Source organism: Zingiber officinale, chromosome 9A (genome assembly GCF_018446385.1).
Source record: "Zingiber officinale cultivar Zhangliang chromosome 9A, Zo_v1.1, whole genome shotgun sequence".
In the NCBI taxonomy this organism is placed as follows: Eukaryota; Viridiplantae; Streptophyta; class Magnoliopsida; order Zingiberales; family Zingiberaceae; genus Zingiber; species Zingiber officinale.
This window is the reverse complement of record NC_056002.1, coordinates 129624967-129639497: the sequence shown is the minus strand read 5'-3', so window position 1 is coordinate 129639497 and position 14531 is coordinate 129624967. Positions and strand designations below refer to the sequence as shown.

Sequence of the window (14531 nt, the reverse complement as noted above, 5' to 3'; positions counted from 1 at the left end):
TTTCACAGAATTTAATATGAAAACTAATCAAATATTAATACTCTATTTTAAACTTTAAAGGGTATCTTTGATGATTTTACAACTACAAGGGATGCTTTAGGAAAAAAAATAATACAAATAATTAAATTTGATTGGTGGCATTGGTCAATGTTTCATAAGTCGAAACAATTTGTATATTTTTTTTTTTTTATGTATCCCGAGATAATTTTGATATGATTATGTTAAGTCTGATTATATTTGATCATTGTATTTAAATATATAGAAATTTAAGAACATAAGAAGTCAAGCGGAAGACTATTTGAGAAGAAGGTAAAAGTTGAGTTCGAGTGAGTTCAACTCTAGATGACCGAAAAATCACCTAAACGATCAGAAAAGTAGTTGGATGAGTGAACACGAAGTTGACTTGTCTAAGCACTTGGACTAAGTTCAAGTGCCCGGACTACAATGCCTGAACCACCCTAGTACAAAACAGACGCCTCTTTGATTGTTGCGACGAGGATAAGTCTTGGAGTCCACGTCAGCAATATTCTAGGCGTCTGGATTGATCCATGCATTCGAATGAGGATAAAGTTTGATCATCAAGCCATTGCGAAGTAAATAAGGTGCACTGTTGGGGCACCTAGATCCACTCCAAGCACTTGAAGCTACCACATCAGCCAATGGATACATTCAACTAGTAAACTATAAATAGAACTCTGGTCCTAAGAGTTTAGAACAATAATTTTTATAATCAATTCCTACCTATTTTCTTGAGTTGTAAATGTTTATAAGAGATTTCTCCGCCTATAACGAAGAAGATTCTTTTAATGATTTCATTATCTTGGATTAACAACCATTTAGATTATAACCAAATAAAAATCTCTACATTTTATTTTATTTTTTATGTTCTTATTAATTATTTTATTTATCTAATATTTCTGTCTTTATTAAGTTCTAACTTTAATTCTAAGATTATTTATCCCTCTCTAACCGGTCTACCAGGACGTCATTTCAATTTTTCAACATTTATTTGGTTTAGTGATAATGAAATGGAGTTGGGTTGATTTTAACTTTAGAAAGATTTGCATCTGATCTCTTCTCATTAACTTAATTAAATCTATTTAATTAGTAAAAGGTCGATTAAGACCTTTATTTTAATTGAAAGCTAGCACAGGAGCCTACACAATTGTGGCTTACTCATTTATTATTATTATTATTATTATTATTAAGTATTTTATTATATACTATTTTTTATTTTATTTATCACCGGTCAAGGATAACTTAACTAATTCAAAAAGTAAGATATAGTAAAAGATAGTGTGCATTAATTAAAAGGTTTCGGGGTTATGGGATTAAAAAGGTTGAGAGGTGAAATATAAGAAAATATGATGGGGGTAAAATTAAAGAAATCTGTAGTTTGAGTTTTTTTTTAAAAATCAGATATCATATCTTACGTATCCAATTAATGATTCATTTTTCGATCCCATACAAAATTTTTATCGACCACGAGATAAATCCAAGATAATAAATGATAATCCATATAATAACTCCACAATCTTAGTGGTTCCATTGTGAAGAACAAATTTCTCATGCTCTTTAATTTTTTAACTCTGGGTGTACTGCACCATAGTTGGGGCCTCTAGTTTAAGATTAATTTATTTTTTAATAATATAGATATCTAATTGTTTGAATTAATTAATTCTAACGATTCCACCGACAGTAAAATAAATTCAAAAGTATGAACTATTAATCACTCGACAGCTAGCATTCGAGACTTATTCTTTTACTGAAAGAAAGAATTGTCCGTCAATACGTCTCAAGATCGATACGGAAAAGATAAATTATGGACGACTATTAATTTTTGAAATAATAATTAACACATAAAAAAAGATATCTATCTAGACTTTGTCAAGATTTTCTCAAATCTCATGATGATAATACCTCATGCGTTAATCATTAGACCCCTCAAAATAGCGATTGTTTTTGCCTTAATGAGCCTACCAAAAAGAAGTCAAATTTGACGTGCCCCACAAATATCCACGTTAAAAACGTCAGGCGAAGAACGTGGACTTGGGTGCAAGTGGGCCGCCGTCCTGGCCCTCGCGCTGACTGCAGCCCAGAAGGCCGGCCCGTCTCAGCTTCTACGGCCTTCATTAGGCGCGTCTTGGCTCCGCTGATCCTGCCTCGCCCCCTTCGAGCAGATCGCCCTCGCCTGGCTCACCGTCGTGCCTCCGGCCCGCCTCAATGGCTTCCTAGAGGGCTGGCCTTTCGGTCTCTTCTCTGTTGACCACTATTTCTTCTTTTTCTTCTTCGAGTCTTTTCCGTTCTCGCCATTTGAGCAGGTCGGCTTTGCCGTTCTTGCCCTGGTTGGGCACGACGGAGGCGGTGCATTACTTTGAGGGCGCCGATGGGAAAAAGGCGGATTTGGAGGAAGACCTCATGTCGGAGTCTTTGAGGTATAGATCAATTCCATCTGTGTACTGAGTTCTTATGGTCCTTGCTCAATCTATCGCAAAATTGAGATTTTTGCTGTCTTTTAGTTTAATTTCAGTATAAAGAAAAGAATGTTCGATTCTTCAATCAGTTTTGTCAATCACTTTAAACTAAAATTAATATACTCCTAAAAACTTTCTTAATGTATTTATGCTCTCTCGGATATGAAATTGATAGAATAGTGAATTAAATAAGAGCACATCTTCAATTTTTTTACTATACCCATTAAAAAATTTACCGCTCGTAATTTATGCTATTGAATTCATATACAAAGGTATAAATATTAAGAAGATTTTCAAGAGTATATTGGTTTTGGTTTTAAATGATTTGGAGTTCTCTGAATCTATCAGCAAATTTTACTAGTTCGAAAATTCAAAATATGATATTTTTCGAATCAAGGAGAAGTCACAGGAACCCGTTGATGGTGCTAGTTAGTCGGTATCATTGTCCTAGGCTTTTTAATGTGCTTGTTATAAATTCTATCAAGCTTTTAGATGTTTAAAAATGTACTGTTCTATCGAATTCAGATATAAGAGTATAAATACATTAAGGAGACTTTTAAGAGTACATTAATTTTGATTCAAAATGATTTGAAGATCTCTAGATTCGAAATTGGATAATGGACCTAGAGAAAATTAGGAGGGATATTTCAGAAATACGCTACACAATTTGGGTATTTTAAAATTTGGATAATAGTGAAATTTGTTCAAGGTTCAGTAAATTGCCCTTTCTTTTAGGGATCAATACATTTAACATTTCAACCTCAATTTTGCATCAAACTTAGACTATGGATCTGAGTATCAAGAAATTTGCGAACAGTTAACCGAGATAAGGATAATAAGATGGATGTGTAAATGAGTAAATGTCTTAAATTGATACTAAAGGATTTAAACGATATATGTATATCGTAAATTTGTAATTCATATAAGCATATTATACATTTGCTGATTTACATTACAGGTACATCACATTCTGACTTCCGATATCCAATTTGCTATATATATAGTCTATATCATAGCTCACAGAATGCCTGAAAGTATATCAAAGTCGAGGTAAGAAGAGTTAGGGCTCCATGTAGGGGTGGAAGACGACAGGGAATATTCTTCCGATGAAAGATTGTACTCGTGCGGATAGTTGGCTGGATCGCATGGCTTCCTCACCAGCAAGGGCACGACATCTTCCAGCAGCCCTTCCGACGCTCGCGTGACATCCTCCAAGAGTGTCTGCATACTGTCATCTGCAATGTGGGTACTCTTGTGTTCTGGTAAGATCAGGGGTCCTAGCGCCGGGGACTCCTTCATAGCACGATCTCGAGCCTCAGCAGGAATGCTCGTCATCCGGAGTTTTGGCTTGTTTGCGCATTGTTGGGGCGGAGGTAGGAGGTAATGTGAGGTGTAATGCAGGTGGAGACCTTCGTAGGTGACTAGGAGCATCTCTGGATCTTCCAAGGACCTCTCGACTTGCTTCTTGGCGTTACAACGTGGATTGGTGCATCGATAGTAACTCCTGTAGCCACCGATAGATGTAATTAGAATTTACTTTTCCTCTTCCATCAATGTCAGCAGAATGTTTCTATTTTAAGGGAGTCGATGCAAAATCTAGGTGAAAGGAAATGAACATCCAGGGAACTGAAGAAGCCTCGTATCGATTTGGAAAACTAATGAGTTTCGACGATAGGGACATGCTTGCCGATACAGTAATGGTGTGTAAAGGCTTGTAAGCAATGTATCGTTTTGGGGATATTGCCGAGTAAATTCTTGTAGGAAGGATCCTTGTATAAGTGCCGACTTTGCGAGTTTATGATGAGGAAATGTTTGTCGTAATAATAAAGAGTAAGGCTTGAAAGAAGCCTTGGATGATGAGTTGTAAAACTGAAATAATGCGAAAAGGTTTTCAGATTCGATCGAGATGAAAATTGAGTATTTAGTCAGGAGTTGTTGTATGTTATATATCGATATATTTTGTTCTCCAACATTTTACAAGGTAGTTTAATCCTATAGATCATTTACTCCTATGAATTCTCTTACTATTGTTTTGGTTTATCTAAAAAAAATTGGACGAGGTAAATGGCCAACCTGTTCCTAACGAAAAGAGCTAAAGCGATTTGGAAACACACCTTGGATTGGGGCTGTTCTTGATGGACTTCTGCCCGTACTTTCTCCACTTGTAACCATCGTCCGCTATCCCGCGAGCCTTCATCAGAAGCGTACGCTTGTTCTCCGTCTTCCCAAAGCTCTTCTCTGGTGCAGGCAACCTGCAGGCATTCATCCCTCTAGCACACAAACTCGGATCAAAATGGAAATGCATCGAGTTCAGGTATCTTCACCGTGGAGACGGAAAGGAATGCTCGGGTTGAAAGGTCGCAGACAATGCGCTTTCTATGTCTTGGATTGTCGGTCCGGAGTAAACTGCAGAGATGAGCTTGTTGATGACTGATTCATGAGCTCCTGGTTCGGATTTGCCAGCCGGTGCGACATTTAGGAGCTCTCTCATGAGTGCCTTGTGGGATCTTTACGGAACCGATGATGAGCACCAGACTGTCGAATGAATCAGTGTTCTTTACTTGAGCAAATGCATCCGAGAGTGGCAACTCCATAATGCAGTGGTGAACCTCTAAAGTATTACCAAATCAAATGCATCCGAGAGTGGCAACTCAATAATGCAGTGGTGAACCTCAAAAGTATTACTGAATCGAGATCGGAGAAGATGATCGTGGAGGCCTTTCAATGGGTTGTGAGCCCCTTCATTTCCTGGGAGGTGACTAAAAATGGTAAGTTGAGTTGCTTTCTCCATTGCCCTAAAGCACAGCAGTGGGGTAGGTTTAATGTCTCTTCTCTTCCCCCAATCAACCACCACTGGCAAGAAGGAATCAGGTAATTAACTCCTCACACCTAATTACACACTAATCTCTATCAGTTTCTCCAAATTAATCACTTGTCTTTCCCTTCGCTTTAAAGAGTAATTAAGCTTAATTAGCATCTCGATTGATAACCAACTTCCTAATTCAACTGTGGTTAGTCTAATGTCATTGGAGTTTGAAGAACTGTGGTTAGTCTAATGCAGCTTGCAAGCATGGTAAAAAAACATTGATCGATAATGAATTGTATAAGCCAGGAGAACTTAAAGATTGTTAGAAATAAGATTAAGTCGCAAACTAGCATTGTTTCCATGAGAAGATAGCTAACGAGATTCACCTCTTGAGAACCACCTGGCTCACCCGATTAATTTGGCCTTGGAGTTGCCCATTCAACTCGTAGGATAAGATTGTCATAGCCATAGCCATTAAGCTTGTTGATAGCTTTCTCCGCATCATCCCGGTTGACAAAGTTGACGAAGCCAAATCCTCGGCTGGCTCCGGTCTTCTGGTCCACAGCAACATAGACTCGAGTCACGGGGCCAAAAGTACGGAAGAGTTCCAACAAGTCCGGCTCCCGGGTGTCTTCTGATAGATTGGTCACACGAACAGAGTTCTCATCGTTACGGCGCCTCATCTCTGTCCCACGATTCTCTGCACCAGCTCTCATACTGGGTGGCACATACGTGTTCTTCCCGGGGCCAGCAGGAGAGGCTGCAGCTTCAGCACCTGGGGGCTTGTCAAGGAAGGTGTCGGTCGGCGGAGCCAGGTCCTTGTATGGGCACTTGGATGTCCAGTGATCACCCTTCTTACCGCAAGTTCTACAAACCATCAGAACAGCGCCTGCTTTGCCCATGGCAGCAAATGGATCACCTGCAGCCTTCGGTTCGTCCGCTTTGCTGCCTGTTTAGGAAGACGATCATATAAACAAAGAAAACTAGAAAACATTTGAAGCTACCCTAATACTGCTGACAGAAAAACAATATACACGACTCACTGATTACTACAACAAATCATCCAACAAGATATGATTGTATCCTCTTGAACATCCCATTTACACAAGGTTAGGTCATGGACAAGCGAGCTAAAAATTGTTTAAGCCACAAACCTTCAGAGTCTAACCAAACAAATGTTTCTGAGCTATAGATGATAAACATGACCAATTGCCTACTGCCAACAAGAAAATCTAACTTTAGTGTTGTTCATATCATTCTAAATATACGACGAAAAGCCCTAACACAAAACACAGACTACATCATGTTAGCTAACATATATACATGCTAATACTAACTCCCAGTAGAAATATTATGAAACACTCCTTCAAATAAATGCCAAATCACTACAAAGATACTTGATATGATAATATTTTTTAGTGTGTTTGGAGACCTGGACCACGCCCCTGTTTGAGGTTTTCCAATTGAACTGGTTATCAATCTAGTTCAATCAGAATAACTGAACAATTTAACTGGGTTAGATTGGCCTCCGGTTCCAGTTTAAGCGGCCTCTGGTTTTAAAAACACTGCTTAAAGTTAAAATTGCTAGTGAGCACTGAATCTAAAGGCTGCATACCAACAATTGTCTGCTAAAATTGTTACCATAATACTAAAACTTTAATCCGGTTAAGTAGAGAAGAACCAAGATGATCTTTTTTTGCAGAAATCAAGGTCTCAAGATTGGTTAATCTGCTTCGATCAGCCAGACCTCTTGAACAAACAACAAGAATAGGTTCAAGAGATGGCACAGAGCAGAGACCTAAAGATGCGAACTTGCATTGTATGTAGATCCAGGAAACTGGCATGACCTAACTTTACCGCAAATAAAAGTAAATCAACTCCTTGTCTTAATGGGGGAAAAAAATAGGGTTCACCAAGAGATGCAAATCAATGGACATCCAAAGCGATTAAAACGGAATAAAGAGAAGACGAGGAAAGTAGGAGGAAGTGTCGAACCCGGAGCGCGGGGTCGCTCGAGGAGGATCTCCTCGGTGGAGACCATGGTGAGACGGGCACCGACGTCCTCGTGGGCGGCGTCGCCGAACTTGGGCCACGACCGGCGCTCGAGAGCGCGCTTGCTGAGGCGTGCGCGCGTGAGCTTGCGGACGCGCGTCGTCGTCGTCACCCTCACCTTGTTGCCCGCGTCGTCGAACCGGTACTCGATCACCTTCTTCACCCCGTTCTCGTCCGGCCCGATCACGACGCGCGGAGGCAGCAGGAAATCAAGATCCTCGGCGTCGTCCTCGAGCTCCCCCCAGCGAAGTTTCCCCATGCTCACCGCCATCCTCCGCTCGTCGCCCTTGTGCCCTACACGGCTACTGCCCTAAAAGTGCAGGCCCCCGGTGCTCATGTAGCGTTGATACATCAATGGGCCTTTTGTGTAATTTAAATGGGCCAAAGAAAGCTTTATTAGGCCTTAATGATAGACTCAATTGGGCCGATTCTGATCAGATCTAGTATATGTAATGAAATAGCCAGCCCATTAATAATGTCACGAAGTCGGGGACCAAACAAACCGAACCAGTGTTCATTCGATCGGGCCATCAAGCAATTTCACCCTTCAATTTGATAAATAATAAATTGTATAAAGTAAGAACATTTTTATAAAATGAATTATTGATAAATTGTTTGTGAGCAAGGTTCCAATGGCTAACTTTTAAAACTACAATATAATAAAGAAAACAAGTGGGAAATTGGTTAGATTATTTTTATGCTTTATGGTTTTAAACTTTTGATTAAATTACTTTTCCTTCCCTCATGTGGGGGAGACCTATAAATATAGGGTCATCCCCACGCTACATTTAATAATGGATATGTAGGATGGGCAATGGGCACGCACAAAGTAAGATATACAAGGTATTAATGGTGAAGGTAGGGGTAATAATTGAATTTTTTTATAATAAAGTAATGAATTTGTAATTTGGGCCTAGAGATCTAATAAGAATTTCTTAACATTCATATTGATCAATTATAGAGAAAGTTGCCTGGTAACAGTGAAGGGTTGAATATAACCTATTGTAAAGATTTTTTTGTTAGTGAGATGATAATTCTAACCATGTTATTGATTTCTATAAGTATTTTTTGATTTATTTTGATGGTCGATGAAAAATTTTTATGGAACTAAAAAAAAATTATAGAGATAATTATACCTCCTCCCTGTAATAAGATGGACTCTCATGCAACGAATATTTGAATATTTTACCCTACGTATTATATATTTACAGTGTTCAAATCACTCATAATACTATATAGCCGGTCAAGATTCATCTATACTTTCTAAATTGAAAATTTTTTATAAGACCAAATCATTATCTCTATGATTAGTCATCGCAAAGAATGAGATATTTAGAAGGAAAAAAACAAAAAAATAAAACTATAAAGATAGTTGACAGTTGAGTTTCATCAATTTTGAAATTCTTTAAATTTATCAAAAAATTTAACATTTCAGTGATCAATAACATTGTTATTTTGGTCAATAAAAATAGTGGTCGAGGGTAAAATAATATCTTCTGAGGATACTTTGATAATTTTAAAACTATGAGAGTAATGCTGAGAAAAATAAATAAATAAATAAATAAACTGAGGTAACATGAAAATTTACATATTAATTGTGCTCGTCTCCCAACTAAATGGAGTGATTTGAATATTTGATCTGGGCTCAGGCTTTGAAAGATGCCTTCCTTTTATGGAATGGGCCCACTCCTCGTGCTTTCATGCAGCAAATTCTCTTACTATTTATAGATAATTTATTATTATATTCCGACTATTAATCAATTAATAAAGCTTCGACAAAGTTTTTTAATTAAATTATTTTCTTAAAAATATGAGCTTGCTTTTGTTCTTTGTGTTGTTTCTATCACATAGCTTTATTTTAAATAAAAAAATATTATTTAATTCATTTGTCTTGAATGAGGCATGTTTTTTTTACCTTAAAAAATCTCAATAATTTGAACTTCCACATGAAGCACTAAATAATCAGCCATCAACATTATTATCACTTCATTAACTAATATTTTTTTCTTTATATTTAAAAAATGAACATGAACAATAATAAATATACATATTAAATAAATAATAATAATAATAATTAAATATAATTAAATATATAATAAGTAAATGAATCAGGCTAAACCAAATTTTATAATGTTCAAATTTGTTTAATAAAAATAACTAAGCTAAGCTGAGTAGAATCTAATGAATCAAGTCATTGAAATGATTAGTAAATTTGATATTTTTTTTATAAGTTTAAGCTTACTTCATTTATATATTATCGAACATTTAAATTAAGCTTGTTTTGTTTTTTGAATTTTTTATATTTTAAACTTATTTATTTGGTTGTTAAGCTACATAATATAAGTTTATTTATTTATTTTAAAAGTTTTTATTTATTTATTTAGTTTTGTTAATTACATAGTTCATAAACTTTGTTTGTGAATATTATTCATGAGTAATTCACAATTCACAATTCACAATCTTGATTTATGAATATTAATAAAATGAATATAAATATATTTAAAATTTTCATTTAGTTTAATAAACTTTTTAAGATTGTTCATTTAATTGACATTGTGTATATTGAACGAATATAAACAACTTATTACCGAGTTGATCACTAAATTTCTCATGAACATTTGACACAAGCTAAGTATATTTCTCTATCAATTCCATGGTTAAATTAGTGTGACCCATCAAAACATTTGATTCAATTATGAAAATATTGAACTGACATAAATAGAGCTAATGATGAACAATAATTGGTCCCACCACACACCAAGAACAACAAGAACAAGTAGATTAAGATGAGTTCGAGTACTCGGTTTGGGACTTGGGGATCTCTATAGTCATGTATAAAATACTTCCCAATGTATTCGATGGACAAATCTAGGGGAGGACTGCTCACCTTTAGTATTAATTGGGTCTCTAATTTTTTTGGGGAAGATTAATTGGGTCTCTAATTAAAAAAAAATGTGGAACCGTCATATCAGCGGTCCCTCTGGAGTCGATCCTACGGATATAGAGGGAGGTAAATGTAAGTACACAGTTGAAAGTGCATAATCGGTACCCTAACCCCAGATAATGACATTCCGAGGATCGAACCCTGGACCTTTTGACCATGAAACCATGTGTCCCCAGCTATGTTACGTCCTGAAAACTTAATTGGGTCTCTAATGATATGTTTTAATGGTGCGAGAGAAATGTTCATTAATGGAAAGAGAAAGAGGGGAATCAAAAATTTATATTCTTTTTATTTGGGAGAGATGAAAGTTCATTAAATTAACTTCTTTGAAAGGAAAGAGAGTGAACTGAGAGTTAAATATAAAAGTTATAAAAATATTTTAACTTTTTAAATTAGAAGTTAGACATTTATTTGATTAGAAATTAATATTTTAAAATAGAAATAAGATTGAAGTAAAAAAAGTTAATTCCCTTCATCTTTCCTACTCTAAAGGATACTAGATTTTTTTGGTCTCCTTATTTTGATGATCAATAAATAAATTTTTGTGAGATAGATCAATCATCCAAGGCTAGTGAATAAAATTAATTGAATTTATCATTTAAATTCGGTTATAAGAAAATCTTAGGGGGCGTTTGGTACGTTTTCTATTTTCATTTTCTGGAAAACGCGCGTTTTCTAAAAAACGGATTTGGTTTGCGTTTTTCACGCGCGTTTTTTAAAAAATTGACTATCGTTTTCTAGAAAAACAGAGAATGACAAAAAATCATTTTCTATTTTCTAGAAAACCCGTATTTTCCAGAAAATAAAAAATAAAAACAGTGCAAACCAACTGCATCCTTACTTTTTCACGGGCAAGCTCATCAATCTCTATGTTTCTTTTCAGTTCCTCACCTTTTTTCAAACAAGTTCAAAGTTTCCCCTTCCCACCCTTCCCTCACCACTCCCAAACAGACATGGATTCCCCTGTTCTCAAGGTGTAAGTCTCTTTCAATGCCCTGCACGATTCAATCTTTTACTGCTTCAGATCAAGAACACAACAATGAAATCGACAAATAGGCTTGTTTGATTGTTCGAGGACCAGAAGTGATTGGCTGGTTTTAGCGAAGAAAAGACAAGAACAATTAGGTCAGATCATTATTGTGCTTGTTGATTTTGATATGCGCCAATGGCAGTGGCGATGGAAGAGTAAGCTTTAAGTTTCGCCTCTTGGCCTGTGTTCTTCCTCGATCGCTGAGCGGGCGGATCGAAAGCGATGGATTGGTAGATCCACCACAAAGGTCGAATCTTTCGCCTTTGCCTTTTTTTTCATCGCTTTCGATCATCATTCTTCTACTTGTTCATCGAATCGCTCGTTTCCGATTGAATTGTCGTTGTGATTTGAGAAGGCATCGCATCGAGTTGGGATTTTGCGGTAGGGTTTTTGGGAGATGATGGCCAGAAGGTGGGCGGATGTGCTTCCGAATTGGTTGGTCGGTGAGGATGGTGATGGTAGGAACGGGAAGTGGACGCCGGAGGAAAACAAGCTGTTCGAGGACGCCCTGGCTGAGTTCGACGCCGACGTGCCCGACCGGTGGGAAAAGGTGGCGGCTTTGATCCCCGGGAAGACGATCGGCGACGTGGTCAGCCATTACCGGGAGTTGGTCGACGACGTGAGCGACATCGAGGCCGGCCGCTTCCCCTGCCCTCTCTTCTCCGGCGCCGCTTCTTCGTCTTTTACCTTGAACTGGGAGAGGCATTATGAACCCTACTTCGTCGCCGGCAAGCGATCCGGTGGCAGAGGATCCGATCAGGAGAGGAAGAAAGGAGTTCCCTGGACTGAACAGGAGCACAGGCAAGGGTCTTCAATTTTGGTGCTCACAATGTGTTTGTATCAACGCCTCAACCAACCTTCAATGTAAATCTCTATTTGAATTCTTTAGGTTGTTTTTGCTTGGCCTAAAGAAGTATGGCAAAGGCGATTGGAGAAACATATCGCGCAATTTCGTCGTCACCAGGACCCCTACACAAGTGGCCAGCCACGCGCAAAAGTACTTCATCCGGCTCAACTCCGGCAGCAAAGACAAGAAGAGGTCGAGCATACACGACATCACTACCGTGGACTTGCCCGATAACACTAGGCCTCCCTCACCATCATCTCAGCCATCTACTACTATCACCACACCGACTTTGTCGAGCCAATTCTCTACCGTTGTCGATTCAGATCAGCTCGGTGAAGTAGCAAGTCATCCATCGAGCAATCAGTTTGTGCAGACTCAGTTCAGAACACAACCTCAGAGTTCTAAGACTGAATGAAATCTGAACTTCCAAAGGCTGATGAGAATGCACATTCAACTTCTACATCTCGTCTTGTCGCCGAAGATTATACTTCTACATCGAGCAACACTGTCTTGGTGAATATGGCTACTATGGATTGGTGGTTTTCTTTGTGTGCTATGAACACATCTTGTTTATTTGCTGATGGAAGAGCCTGCGAAGAGTCAAAGTCTGGTGAAATCTGGTTAAGAGTCAAGCCATTGACCAACTTCTTGTCTTTGGATTCTCTCCTCTATGTATCATCCATTTCAGTTCATTGATGGAAGAATGCATTCATATTTCAGAATATTTCAGAACAATTAGAATGATTTGGATTGATCATGAGCTGTCGATTGCATGGCAGCAACATGCTTTAATGGCGATTTGATAAATGGAAGTGAAGTGATGGCCAAATCCAGCTCATTGATCATTGTAGTTGAGAATTGAGATTATCATTCAATGTTGGGCAAAAATATTCTAAATCACGAAAAAAAAGTGAAGTGAATTGAACGTCCCTTTTGATTTTTTTTTTCACTACACTCCAATATTTAATCGTCCTCTTCAATATTGATTTCATTATTATCTCTCGCTTAAATCTCCTGTTTAGATTCTGAACCGGTTGGACGCATTATAATAATTATAAATTTGTAGCTATTATATATGTTGTAGCAACTACGATTTTATAACTGTTACAATGTGAATGTTAGATGATCAAGTTGAATCTGTATTATAAGAACTATAATTTTATAGCTACTTCAATGTGAATGTTAGATGAGTAGATTGAACTTACATTGTAGTAATTATGAAAACGTAATTACTACAATATGAATATTTTTGAATAGATTAAAGGTTAAGTATATGTTATAATAACGATTACAATACACCTGACTCAGGATTTAGACGAGAGATAATATTACCAACAACACTGAATGATAGTGGAGGGCAATTGGATAAAACCCCCATGATTTAAGGAAAAAGGACTTCCTTTTAACTTTTGTCAATCTTTCATTAAATCTCGTCTCATTAAGTTATTAAAAATTCCTTTTAACTTTTGCCAATCTTTCATTAAATCTCGTCTCATTAAGTTATTAAAATTTGTTATTGCCTGAATAAGTAATTTATAGTATATGTGCCAATTTGTCGATGAGTATGCACCAATTACAAGATGAATTAAAATAATAATGCATTTTTTTTTGTTTATCGTCTTTTCTCTGTAAATTTGCTATTGCATTGTATGTCAAAAATACCATTGGAATCAAAATAGTATAGTTCTATCAAATGTTAACAATTTTAAGATGGTTTGAGATTTTGAACTTTGCTATGGACATCTATTAGTGCATTTGATTCCGTTTCTCATATGTAAGTTAACTTAATTTAATCTAAATCAAACTTAAATGAATTGAGTATTCATCTATTTCGCATAAACAATGAATGTTCATCGGTAAATTATTGAACCAGTAGTTTAAGTTTCGTATTACCAAAATTGCATAGGTAACAAGATATTCATTTTGCCCTCTCTTCATTCGTTTCTACTGCCAAATTGATTGCTATAGTGTAGCAATCGATTCAGTATGTTTTTGTGATAATTTTTTTTAATCGATTGCTATAATATAACAATTGATTAATTTTTTAATAAAAAAATAATTTAAAAATTGTTTATAATAAAAAATTCATTGCTCTCAATACGGTATATTGAATTAATATTTGAGGGTATAGATAAAATCAGGAGAACTACATGAATACATAGAGTCTAATTCCATATTATTTGGAGCTCTCTAGGTATATTAGTTGATTTTGATCGAAAATCAGTTGATAGACCTAAAAATCTCGGAATGATAGAATAAGATCATATGTACTCGTTTAATTCTCTTGATTATATCCATATCCTCAAACATTATTTTCATATGTCATATTGAGAGTAGTAATTTTTTAAATACAAATAAGATTTTTTAATTAATTGTTA

The 14531-nt window shown here is 36.5% G+C and overlaps 3 protein-coding genes across 5 annotated transcripts; 1 reads left to right on the top strand and 2 right to left on the bottom strand.

The window, feature by feature from the left end:
* Positions 1-3356: 3356 nt before the first annotated feature.
* Positions 3357-5071, bottom strand: LOC122020016 (probable WRKY transcription factor 49). Of its 2 annotated transcripts, XM_042577711.1 has the most exons (4): positions 4969-5071; positions 4799-4916; positions 4589-4726; positions 3357-3978 (listed from the first exon to the last, which is right to left on the bottom strand). In XM_042577711.1, the coding sequence occupies exons 1-4, from the start codon at positions 5066-5068 to the stop codon at positions 3492-3494; spliced, it is 843 nt and encodes a 280-aa protein (XP_042433645.1). In that variant the 5' UTR covers positions 5069-5071; the 3' UTR covers positions 3357-3491. The 2 variants fall into 2 exon arrangements, with proteins under 2 accessions (XP_042433645.1, XP_042433646.1); XM_042577712.1 differs by having other exon boundaries at positions 4799-5071.
* A 15-nt stretch (positions 5072-5086) lies between these two features.
* On the bottom strand, positions 5087-7671 carry LOC122020014 (eukaryotic translation initiation factor 3 subunit G-like). 2 transcript variants are annotated; one of them, XM_042577710.1, is made up of 3 exons: positions 7276-7671; positions 5667-6229; positions 5087-5222 (listed from the first exon to the last, which is right to left on the bottom strand). In XM_042577710.1, exons 1-2 carry the CDS (start codon positions 7601-7603, stop codon positions 5694-5696), a joined length of 864 nt encoding a protein of 287 aa, XP_042433644.1. In that variant the 5' UTR covers positions 7604-7671; the 3' UTR covers positions 5087-5222; positions 5667-5693. The 2 variants fall into 2 exon arrangements, with proteins under 2 accessions (XP_042433644.1, XP_042433643.1); XM_042577709.1 differs by lacking the exon at positions 5087-5222 and having other exon boundaries at positions 5559-6229.
* A 3586-nt stretch (positions 7672-11257) lies between these two features.
* Positions 11258-12888, top strand: LOC122021331 (transcription factor DIVARICATA-like). Its single transcript, XM_042579454.1, has 3 exons — positions 11258-11553; positions 11662-12107; positions 12196-12888. Exons 2-3 carry the CDS (start codon positions 11704-11706, stop codon positions 12566-12568), a joined length of 777 nt encoding a protein of 258 aa, XP_042435388.1. The 5' UTR covers positions 11258-11553; positions 11662-11703; the 3' UTR covers positions 12569-12888.
* Positions 12889-14531: the final 1643 nt, after the last annotated feature.

Coding starts and splice junctions, on each gene's coding strand:
- LOC122020016 (XM_042577711.1), bottom strand. CDS start 5,068: ATGGAGTTGCCACTCTCGGATGCATTTGCTCAAGTAAAGAACACTGAT. Junction 4,727..4,798: donor CATTCCTTTCCGTCTCCACG/GTGAAGATACCT, acceptor GAATGCCTGCAG/GTTGCCTGCACCAGAGAAGA. Junction 3,979..4,588: donor AAGAACAGCCCCAATCCAAG/GTGTGTTTCCAA, acceptor CGGTGGCTACAG/GAGTTACTATCGATGCACCA.
- LOC122020014 (XM_042577710.1), bottom strand. CDS start 7,603: ATGGCGGTGAGCATGGGGAAACTTCGCTGGGGGGAGCTCGAGGACGAC. Junction 6,230..7,275: donor CGAGCGACCCCGCGCTCCGG/GTTCGACACTTC, acceptor CTTCCTAAACAG/GCAGCAAAGCGGACGAACCG.
- LOC122021331 (XM_042579454.1), top strand. CDS start 11,704: ATGATGGCCAGAAGGTGGGCGGATGTGCTTCCGAATTGGTTGGTCGGT. Junction 12,108..12,195: donor TGGACTGAACAGGAGCACAG/GCAAGGGTCTTC, acceptor TGAATTCTTTAG/GTTGTTTTTGCTTGGCCTAA.